The sequence below is a fragment of the Salvelinus fontinalis genome, chromosome 25 (assembly GCF_029448725.1).
Source record: "Salvelinus fontinalis isolate EN_2023a chromosome 25, ASM2944872v1, whole genome shotgun sequence".
NCBI lineage: Eukaryota > Metazoa > Chordata > Actinopteri > Salmoniformes > Salmonidae > Salvelinus > Salvelinus fontinalis.
In genome coordinates this window covers 12,429,268-12,440,644 of record NC_074689.1, presented here as the reverse complement: position 1 = coordinate 12,440,644, position 11,377 = coordinate 12,429,268, and the positions used below count along the sequence as shown (strand labels likewise).

Genomic DNA, 11,377 nt, shown 5'->3' with positions numbered 1-11,377 from the left:
GTATGTGTGTAGTGTATGTGTGTGGTATGTGTGTAGTGTATGTGTGTAATGTATGTGTGTGGTATGTGTGTAGTGTATGTGTGTAGTGTATGTGTGTAGTGTGTGTGTGTAGTGTAGTGTGTGTGTGTATGTGTGTAGTGTGTGTGTGTAGTGTATGTGTGTAGTGTATGTGTGTAGTGTATGTGTGTAGTGTGTGTGTGTAGTGTATGTGTGTAGTGTATGTGTGTGGTATGTGTGTAGTGTATGTGTGTAATGTATGTGTGTGGTATGTGTGTAGTGTATGTGTGTAGTGTATGTGTGTAGTGTATGTGTGTAGTGTATGTGTGTAGTGTGTGTGTGTAGTGTATGTGTGTAGTGTATGTGTGTGGTATGTGATACCACAAACCCTACAAAGGAGCAGCTGAACGCAAGATTAACATTAACTTCTCTCCCCCTCTCTCTCTTCCCCTCTCTCTCCCTCTCTCCTCCACAGCTCCCACAATCCCCCCCACCACGCCCGCCCCCACCACTGCCCCATCAGACGACTGTGATGATGACCAGGCCAGCTGCCACAGTGGAACAGGTGATGACTACGAAGGGACAGGTGCTAACATCACTCTCATGAGACTGCTACCTCCCCTACTCCTCTACCCCTACTCTCGCTTTATACTAAGCCCACATACCTACATAAAAACACACACACACACACACCTAATCACCTGCACCTGCAACCCCATCTTTACCCCTTTACAATCTAATGAGAAACCTTATCTCATGCACCTCAGAGCCTGTCTTCCACCCTCAACCGAACGTCCTCCCTCACACTTGACCTTCCCTCGCACCTGTCTTCCTCTCCTCCTCCTCCCATCCCCCACCCAGCTGTGTTTCCCTCTCACCTGCACCTGTCTGCCTCTCCTCTTCCTCCCATCCCCCACCCAGCTGTGTTTCCCTCTCACCTGCACCTGTCTTCCTCTCCTCCTCCTCCCATCCCCCACCCAGTTGTGTTTCCCTCTCACCTGCACCTGTCTTCCTCTCCTCCTCCTCCCATCCCCCACCCAGCTGTGTTTCCCTCTCACCTGCACCTGTCTGCCTCTCCTCTTCCTCCCATCCCCCACCCAGCTGTGTTTCCCTCTCACCTACACCTGTCTGCCTCTCCTCCTCCTCCCATCCCCCACCCAGCTGTGTTTCCCTCTCACCTGCACCTGTCTGCCTCTCCTCCTCCTCCCATCCCCCACCCAGCTGTGTTTCCCTCTCACCTGCACCTGTCTTCCTCTCCTCCTCCTCCCATCCCCCACCCAGTTGTGTTTCCCTCTCACCTGCACCTGTCTTCCTCTCCTCCTCCTCCCATCCCCCACCCAGCTGTGTTTCCCTCTCACCTGCACCTGTCTTCCTCTCCTCTTCCTCCCATCCCCCACCCAGCTGTGTTTCCCTCTCACCTGCACCTGTCTTCCTCTCCTCTTCCTCCCATCCCCCACCCAGCTGTGTTTCCCTCTCACCTGCACCTGTCTTCCTCTCCTCCTCCTCCCATCCCCCACCCAGCTGTGTTCCCCTCTCACCTGCACCTGTCTGCCTCTCCTCCTCCTCCCATCCCCCACCCAGCTGTGTTCCCCTCTCACCTGCACCTGTCTGCCTCTCCTCTTCCTCCCATCCCCCACCCAGCTGTGTTTCCCTCTCACCTGCACCTGTCTGCCTCTCCTCCTCCTCCCATCCCCCACCCAGCTGTGTTTCCCTCTCACCTGCACCTGTCTGCCTCTCCTCCTCCTCCCATCCCCCACCCAGCTGTGTTTCCCTCTCACCTGCACCTGTCTGCCTCTCCTCCTCCTCCCATCCCCCAACCAGCTGTGTTTCCCTCTCACCTGCACCTGTCTGCCTCTCCTCCTCCTCCCATCCCCCACCCAGCTGTGTTTCCCTCTCACCTGCACCTGTCTGCCTCTCCTCCTCCTCCCATCCCCCACCCAGCTGTGTTTCCCTCTCACCTGCACCTGTCTGCCTCTCCTCCTCCTCCCATCCCCCACCCAGCTGTGTTTCCCTCTCACCTGCACCTGTCTGCCTCTCCTCCTCCTCCCATCCCCCACCCAGCTGTGTTTCCCTCTCACCTGCACCTGTCTGCCTCTCCTCCTCCTCCCATCCCCCACCCAGCTGTGTTTCCCTCTCACCTGCACCTGTCTGCCTCTCCTCCTCCTCCCATCCCCCACCCAGCTGTGTTTCCCTCTCACCTGCACCTGTCTGCCTCTCCTCCTCCTCCCATCCCCCACCCAGCTGTATCCCTCTCAGCCTTTTATCTCTCCGCATTCTAGGTCTCTTTCTAGCCTGGCCTCTTTCCCCACTAACCTGATAATAACCTGCCTTACTGCCCCTGACTTCCACCTTTCTATGCATTGCTGTTCCCTATGGATATGTCCCGACCGGCACCCTGTTCCTTTTATAGTGTACAACTTTTTCCCAGGGCCCATAGGGCTTTGGTCAGTAGCAGTGCACTACATAGGGAATAGGGTGCCATTTGGGACACGGCCATGGAGTTCTCTCTTTGGCTATTCCTCTCTCCTAGCCCCATTTCAGCCCAGCAGTCTCCAGTGATCAGTGATGTGCATGGCACTCTCAGTCACTCTGGCTCTCTCCCTCCTGGCCCTACATATAGTGAAAGAGGGAGTGTGGACGTGTTTGGTAGGAGTTAAGAGACAAAAGAAGGAGAGGGGGCATCCGTTTGGCACCAGAATAATGTGTTACGGCTAACTATGCTATGTTTAATGTGTTACGGCTAGGCTAACTATGCTATGTTTAAAGTGTTACAGCTAGGCTAACTATGCTATGTTTAATGTGTTACGGCTAGGCTAACTATGCTATGTTTTACAGCTAGGCTAACTATGCTATGTTTAATGTGTTACGGCTAGGCTAACTATGCTATGTTTTACGGCTAGGCTAACTATGCTACACTGTTATGTGTTACGGCTAGGCTAGTCGCTCTAGACAGACGGGTCGCCTCCCACAATGTAACCAATGTTCCTAGTGCGGTTGCCCTATGTCTGGGATTTCCCAGGCTACGGCTAGGCTAACTGTGCTAACACTGTGTTGTTCTGACAGGTGGAACCACAATGCCAGAGGCTATGACAGATGTGGACACCATCCCAGGTTAGGACCCATTGTATACGAGACTTGTGTCTGTGTGACTGTATGCGTGTGTGAGGGGCTTAGAATCCATGTGTGTGAGGTTCATTCGGGTGTGGGTAGAAATCGTTTTTTTCCAGTAGTAGACTACTGAAGAAAAATCTGTCCTCTAGTATTCATCAGATGTGAACTGTGGGGCTGCTCATCTTACAGAGAGCTTGTCACTATCCCTGCTCCAATCCTCCTTAGAATGGAAAAACTAAAAACCTCTTAATTGGGAACAGGATTTCTTCAGAGAAAATGTGTCTGTGTGCCTGAAATGTGGTTCCACATGGGAATTCCATCCTTTGTGTTTAATGGGTAAATATATTCTGCTGCCTGCAGAAACTAGTTAAAACCCAGAGATTATTAAAGGGAATATTGGCTCACATTTTTTTATTCTTTGGAGAGCTAGGGCCTTAGCGCTTGCACAGACACAGACATACAGGCTTTCAGCGGCAGAGCTGACATCCTTAACATATCTCCCTTGTGCTGCTTCTTTGGAAGTCTCTTTCTTTATCCAATTTGATAACAAAACGAAGCTCCCCATCGCCCCACTCTTACATACATACTGTACTCTCAGAAGGCATTTCAGCTCTGTGTGGGGGGGGGGGGGCTCATTATAAAGTCATCTCTCAGTAGGCTGCTGTGAACACACACACATACTCTCTCTCTCTCTCTCTCTCTCTCTCTCTCTCTCTCTCTCTCTCTCTCTCTCTCTCTCTCTCTCTCTCTCTCTCTCTCTCTCTCTCTCTCTCTCTCTCTCTCTCTCTCTCTCTCTCTCTCTCTCTCTCTCTCTCTCTCTCTCTCTTATTGTCATGGTACATATTTTTTATGAGCCCATATCCTGTTCATGCGCTCTGTTTATTAAAAGAAAACATTAACTGGATTTCTTCAACATCTCTGTGCAAAGTCCCACCCCCCATCCACCCTATTCTGGCAGGATTTACCCTCCTCTCATTGTCTCTCCCTCTCGCTGTGTCTCGTAGGTTTTTTATGAAGCTCAAGAGCCTTTTCTTCTGATATTTGAGTTTCACAGTTCTCTGCTTCCCTCTAGTGATTTACCCAAATAAATCATCTCCACAACACTCGCTGTATCTAATCTAGTGAGCCCTCAGGTCATCCCAAATCCCCTCTGAGTCATGTTTATACAATGGTCTATTTCAACCAGTTTGTGGCCTGGCCTACTACAGAATCTACAATGTTTATATGTGTCTCTATATGACACACTGACCTGTGATCTGGCCCCCTTGCTCTGCAGCGTTCCTGTGGTTTGCGTGTGACTTTGGCTGGGCCAATGACCCCTCGTTCTGTGGTTGGACCTCAGAGGACAGCGGCTTCAGATGGCAGATCCAGTCCAGCGGCACGCCCACACTCAACACTGGACCCAACATGGACCACACAGGTACACACAGACACATCAACAACAACGACGTAAGCTAACGATAACTGTGTAAGTCATTTATATCCAGTTGACCTAGTCTTCTGACACATTGTATCACACACAATCTGTTTTTCAAAGTGCTTCGTGACAAAGCTGGTCACACGTATTCTAACTGTCAGAACCAAGGTTTGCCACTCGGTGATTTCTTTTCCCACCACTGCTTTTTAGCTGAAGAGTGATGGCGTCACATATTCCTTTTGTCATTGGCCCTTCCCCCTTGTCATGTCCCATCCAGGTGGATCCGGTAATTTCATCTACACACTAGCGACGGGCGCCCAGGAAACGGAGGTTGCTAGGCTGGTCAGTCCGGTGGTGACAGTCGGTCAGTCTGACCTGTGCGTCTCGTTCTGGTACCACATGTTTGGCTCGCATATCGGCACGCTGCACATCAAACAGAGGAAGGAGACGGTGGACGGCATGGCCGACATACTTCTGTGGACCGTCAGCGGTCACCAGGGCAACCGCTGGAGAGAGGGACGCGTGCTGGTGCCGCACTCCAGTAAACCCTATCAGGTATGGAGAGAGAGTTTCTGATCTATAGGATTGGACAGATCAATGTCGTATGTCTCATATACATTACAACTACATTATATATACAAAAGTATGTGGACACCCCTTCAAATCAGTGGATTCTGCTTTTTTCAGCCCCACTCGTTGCTGACAAGTGTATAAAACCAAGCACACAGCCATGCAATCACCATAGATAATCATTGGCAGTAGAATGGCCTTACTGAAGAGCTCCTTGATTTTCAATGTGGCACCGTCATAGGATGCCACCTTTCCAACAAGTCAGTTTGTCAAATGTCTGCCCTGCTAGAGCTGCCCCGGTCAACTGTAAGTGCTGTTATTGTGAAGTGGAAACGTCTAGGAGCAACAACGGCTCAGCCGAGAAGTGGTAGGCCACACAAGCTCACAGAACGGAACCGCCGAGTGCTGAAGCGCGTAGTGCGTAAAAATCATCAGTCCTCGGTTGAAACACCCACTACCGAGTTCCAAATTGCCTCTGGAAGTAATGTCAGCACAATAACTGTTCGACAGGAGCTTCATGAAGTGGGTTTCCATGGCCAAGCTGCTGCACACAAGCCTAAGATCCCCATGCGCAATGCCAACCGTCGGCTGGAGTGATGTAAAGCTCGCCGCCATTGGACTCTAGAGCAGTGGAAACGCGTTCTCTGGAGTGATGAATCCCCTTTCACCATCTGGCAGTCCGATGGACGAATCTGGGTTTGGCGGATGCCAGGAAAACGCTACCTGCCCGACTGCATAGTACCAACTGTAAAGTTTGGTGGAGGAGGAATAATGGTCTGGGGCTGTTTTTCAGGGTTCGGGCTAGGCCCCTTAGTTCCAGTGAAGGAAAATCTTAATGCTACAGCATACTATGACGATTCAGAGTGGAGACTGTGGAGGGACTTGGAGAGTGGAGGCTGTTATAGCAGCAAAGAGGGGACCAACTCCATATTAATGCCCATTATTTTGGAATGAGATGTTTTATGAGCAGGTGTCCACATACTTTTGATCATGTAATGTATGTTTGATAGGTATAAATTCAACACTGTTTTAATTGCAGGGCACGTTTAGTTTGATTAGTGCTACTTGGTGATTAGCGAGGTGATTTAAATTGGGAAATGAGTTGTTGAGAGGTTGTTGTAAAGTTATTAAAAGGTTGTTCTCTCTTTCTTCCAGGTGGTGATTGAAGGGTTGGTGGAGAGGAAGAGCTGGGGTGATATCGCTGTGGACGATATCAAGATCCTGGACAATCTGAACATGGCTGACTGCAAGGGTGAGTGTTTCTTTGCTACGTTGATCGTTCAAGCCGGATTTGAGCCAGTGACCTAAGAACACCATTCTGTACAGGCCTAACATTTAGGGCCGGTTTCCCAGACACAGATTAAGCATAGTCCTGGACTAAAAAGCAGACTCTCCTTTGAAGGTGTTTTTTTTTGTCCAGGACTAGGTTTAGTGTAAAGAGTGAAATTATTTTTCTACTGTTGCACTGGAGGGAAGGACTTTTCTAACTATCTCTCTCTTCCTCAACAGATCCTGATGTTCCTACAGAGCCCATGCTGCCTGAAGACAGATTCAATGAGATCAGTAAGTCCCCCTATCACATATTGATTCAAAACGTTTACGAGATTACCACAGATTTCACTAATACGTCCATCTGCTCAACCTCTTCTTCACTCTCTCTTCTCTGTTACACACAGCATAGGGATTTAGTGTTGAAAAATAAGCGAATATACGCAAAAAAAGCATTGTCCAAACATATGCAACAGCTATCTGCAAAGCTGTAGATTTCACCGAATAGTGGGACGGTTGAATAGGAGATAAATGCTGTCCTTATAGGTCACATTACGCCAGTCTACTCACCCTCTTCTGCCCATTCTCTCCTGCAGTTGTGGACATCACAGACTTCCCTGAGATCGTGGAGAACAATGAGATCCTGAACGGTGTCAGTGGCGGGGCAGGTAACATGCTCAAGACACTGGACCCTATCCTCATCACCATCATCGCTATGAGCGCCCTAGGGGTCTTCCTGGGGGCCATCTGTGGGGTCGTCCTCTACTGTGCCTGCTCACACGGCCACATGTCCGACAGGAACTTATCCGCTCTGGAGAACTATAACTTTGAGCTGGTGGATGGAGTCAAGCTAAAGAAGGACAAACTCAATTCACAGAACTCATACACAGAGGCGTGAATAGGAAGGGGGAAGTGAGACGTGCGTGTGGGGAGTGCACAAGACTGTAGGCATAGCCAAGACTCAATAAGTTGCCGGGCCTAAAGGGACTGCCGGAAGCCTCTCATTGGAGGAGGCCCAGGTTCAGGAACCAATGGGAGGTTGTGACTGATCCATTGCTTTTCTCAGGAGCTGCAGTAACAGGAACCTACCAGTAGGGGACACTGTGTACAAAATTAAATACAGGAGAAAAAATCTGTACAGATGATTAGATGATTATTTTAATTTTTCTATTTGATTTTCATTCATTTTTACAATCGGATGCTGGTGTTGAGACCAATTTAATGATTATAATGTTTAAAGTATTTATCATTTTCTGGGAGGAAGAAACCATTTTGTTATTATTATTTTAAATCAAAGTTGTTATTTTTGTGTTGAAAGAGAAGTATCAAAATCCAAAATGAACCTTAACTGACAATGTTGTTGGTTGTACTGCCACATGGGGGGATAGAAGCAGGGCGTGCCCCCCCCCCTCCCCCCTTTATGACCCCTGCCCTCTGCCTCTGTCTACAGGTGCGGATCAGAGGTTAAGGATAACGGTCACGCCCCTGGGCAGTAGATGGTTCTGACAGTGCCTTTAATACATCTTAGTTGGCGTTTTTTTCCTCCATTAAGTTCTGACAACGTTATGATAATGATCTGAAAACTAAAGCAGAGGCTTTCAATGAGCTAATAATCAAGTCTGCAAAACATGATCCAATCCAATCCCTCCATGGCGCTTTTCTCTCTCTGTCCCAGACACACATAATATTGTATATAAGTTTTAATATATTTTAATGCCCTTTTTTAAGAAAGTAAAAGGTCAAAAAAAAAAGCTGCAGTATCCCTTTTTTCAATGGGTTGTGTGTTGTAAATACAATCGTTTGACTGTTGTTGTGAAGAGTGAAGTGTTGTGGTTTTATTGTTTCATTTCGTTGCTCTCCAGAAGAGAGCAGACTCTGTGTGCTGTGTGAAGATAGACCGCTGTTATGACAATTCAGTGCACATTCAGAGAAGACTTGCTTGTTCAGTCTGACTGAGCAGTCAATGGCATCTACGTTTTCTAGATGCAATCCACTTCATGACACCATGGAGGGGACAACGAAGAAGTTATCATAAACACAAATGAAAAAAGACAAACAGTTGTATTCATGTTATTAACTTCAATACACAAATGAACATATGGCAGCCACACACCCCTATCCTCCTCCTCTCACACAGGGTCTGTCCTCTATTCTCATATCAACAGCAGCAGTAGAGGAAGATATATGGAATGTCTGTCTGCCAGCATACCAAAAAACAACCATTGCTTTTGCTTTGCTTTAGCTATATGAGTTGACCAGTGGAGTTGACCGCCTCCAGTTCCATAGGTATGGGGTAGCAGGTAGTCTAGCGGGTTAGAGTGTTGGGACAGCGAACCGAAATGTTGCTTGTTTGAATCCCTGAGCTGGCCAGGTGGAATAATCTGCTGTTCTTCCCTTGAGCAAGGCGGTTTACCCCCAAAACAACTGTGTGCCGTGGATGTCGATTAAGGCAGCCCCCTTCAGAGGGCTTTAATGCGCAAGACACATTTCGGTTGAATGCATTCAGTTGTGCAACTGACTAGGTATCTCCTTTCCCAGGCATCTGTGGATTGTCCTACAAAAAAACAACATTGTGACTTAGAATGCACTTTGTCATTCGACGTCTAAATCCTCTCTAGCGTGATTTAGGCTGAGGGGGGCTTACTGAAGAATGGCTTTTACAACTGACGTTCACACAGCAGGCAAGATTTTCATAATCATGATCATAGGTTTGTATTGTGTTGTCACATATTGGACACACTACGGCCTAGGTTTACGTCTATAAAACGTGTAGCAGCCAAACGTCGTGATGTCAGGGCTGATGTCATAAGGGAAGGACGCTGGTACAGAGCTAAGCGGTCGAGTGATGTCGTCATGCATGGCGAATCAGGTCACTCGCCCTGTTGTCTTTACCAAAGGATGATTGGATACCTCTTCTACTTGGGGAGGGGTTTGTGATCAGCACACTACTACTGGACTGTCTGCAGCCTTTCAACCACATCAACACCTTTTTCAATGAACGTTCACAGGAAATTGACCTCTTGCGTTGCACTGACTGGAATGGACTCCCGGCAATTTCAAAAAGGGGAAGGTGGGTTGACTATAGAAACTGCAATGTTTGATGGTTCATTTTTATACATGTTTTTCAGCTGAAGTTGCATATCTTGCGTCAATGTGAACTCTGAAATCTCTTGAGACCTGCCGATGGATTTAGCAATGCTCCAAAAGAGTTTTGGATGGGGAAGTAAAGGTCTAAGGAGGACTTGACCATTGGAAAGGCCCATTGGATTTTCTACACCACAACAATCAGAGACATAATGATGTTGAACAGGAGGACATCTGCTATATCCGTGTACTATGTCGTGTGCTGTGGTGAACACATGCTCAGCTTGGCTTTTGTTCATTTCAGGTTTGATGTCCCACTTTGCAATGCTTACTGTTTTGTGCATTCAGCGTTGAGGACAGTATCCTCAGTCTGGTAACTAGAGAAAAGGATACTGTAGTGTGGAAACTAAAAAGAAACAATGTTGCACTGATAAATATATTTAAGAAGTTTGTGTTTATAGCATTCATTTGTAAAGAAAATCTAAAACTGAAAAAAACTGTGTTCATTTTCTTTCTTCTTTTTTATAGTTTCAGATTGTGATATAATTCAGAAATGTACAAATTGAGATGTTTTCATTATTGAAAAAGGTATACAAAATCCCTATAGTTATGTCCCCATTTACCTGAATTATTAGCGCTTCGTTTTGTACTGTCATTCAAATTTTGTGCACATTTTTTTTACCAAAAAAAAAATACTTTTATTTTCAATACTGCTTCTGTAATTTGCTGTTGTAGGAAAAGATTAATAAACAGCAAGCCTTAAAAAAACTGGGCGGAACATTTGTATTGTTCTGGTTGTGGTTGGTAGGACTGTATTTGGAGGTGAACATGCTGGTCGTGTGGGCTACTGTGGCGCTGTGTTGATAACACAGGAGGATATAGAGGCACAGTTAAAGGGCCAATTCCCAGTTTATATGGTAGGAAGGAAAAGGGTGATATCAAATCAAACTTTATTTGTCACATGCCCCAAATACAAGTGTAGACCTTACTGTGAAATGCTTACTTACAAGCCCTTAGCCAACAGTACAGTTCAAGAAAGAGTCAAGAAAAGATTGACCAAACAAACTAAAGTAAAAAATAATAAAAAGTAACACAATAAAATAACAATAATGAGGCTATATATGGGAGGTACCGGTATATATAGGAGGTACCGGTACCGAGTCAATGTGCGGGGGTACAGGTTAGTCGAGGTAATTTGTACATGGAGGTAGGTGTGAAGTGACTATGCATAGATAATAAACAGTGAGTAGTAGCAGTGTAAAAACAAAGGGGGGGGTCAATGTAAATATCTGGGTGGCCATTTGATTAATTGTTCAGCATTCTTATTCTTCAGGCGTCTTATGGCTTGGGGGTAGATGCTGTTAAGGAGCCTTTTGGACCTAGACTTGGCGCTCCGGTACTGCTTGCCGTGCGGTAGCAGAGAAAACAGTCTATGACTTGGGTGACTGGAGTTTCTGACAATTTTTTGTGCCTTCCTCTGACACCGCCTATTATATAGGTCCTGGATGGCAGGAAGTTTGGCCCCAGTGATGTACTGGGCCATACGCACTACCCTCTGTAGCCCCTTACGGTCAGATGCCGAGCAGTTTTGTAACTTAAAATTGATCAGAAATACAGTGTAGACATTGGTCATGTTGTAAATGACTATTGTAGCTGGAAACGGCAGATTTTTTATGGAAAATCTACATAAGCGTACAGAGGCCCATTATCAGCAACCATCACTCCTGTGTTCCAATGGCACGTTGTGTTAGCTAATCCAAGTTTATCATTTTAAAAGGCTAATTGATCATTAAAAAAACCTTTTGCAATTATGTTAGCATAGCTGAAAACTGTTGCTTTTCTTTGAAAAACAAGGACATTTCTAAGTGACCCCAAACTTTTGAACGGTAGTGTGTATATTTTTAATTGAACCTTTATTTAACTATACTG

General features: G+C 46.6%; 1 protein-coding gene across 1 annotated transcript in view; it reads left to right on the top strand.

Annotated features, from left to right (window-relative positions):
* LOC129822850 (neuropilin-1a) overlaps positions 1 to 10,230 on the top strand; it is a gene marked incomplete in the record, with an annotated part of 89,450 nt that extends 79,220 nt beyond the window's left edge. Inside the window, 7 exon segments of the mRNA XM_055881304.1 lie at positions 473 to 583; positions 3,061 to 3,108; positions 4,385 to 4,528; positions 4,803 to 5,080; positions 6,251 to 6,347; positions 6,605 to 6,658; positions 6,961 to 10,230. Coding sequence (XP_055737279.1) covers positions 473 to 583; positions 3,061 to 3,108; positions 4,385 to 4,528; positions 4,803 to 5,080; positions 6,251 to 6,347; positions 6,605 to 6,658; positions 6,961 to 7,262 — 1,034 coding nt within the window.
* Positions 10,231 to 11,377: the final 1,147 nt, after the last annotated feature.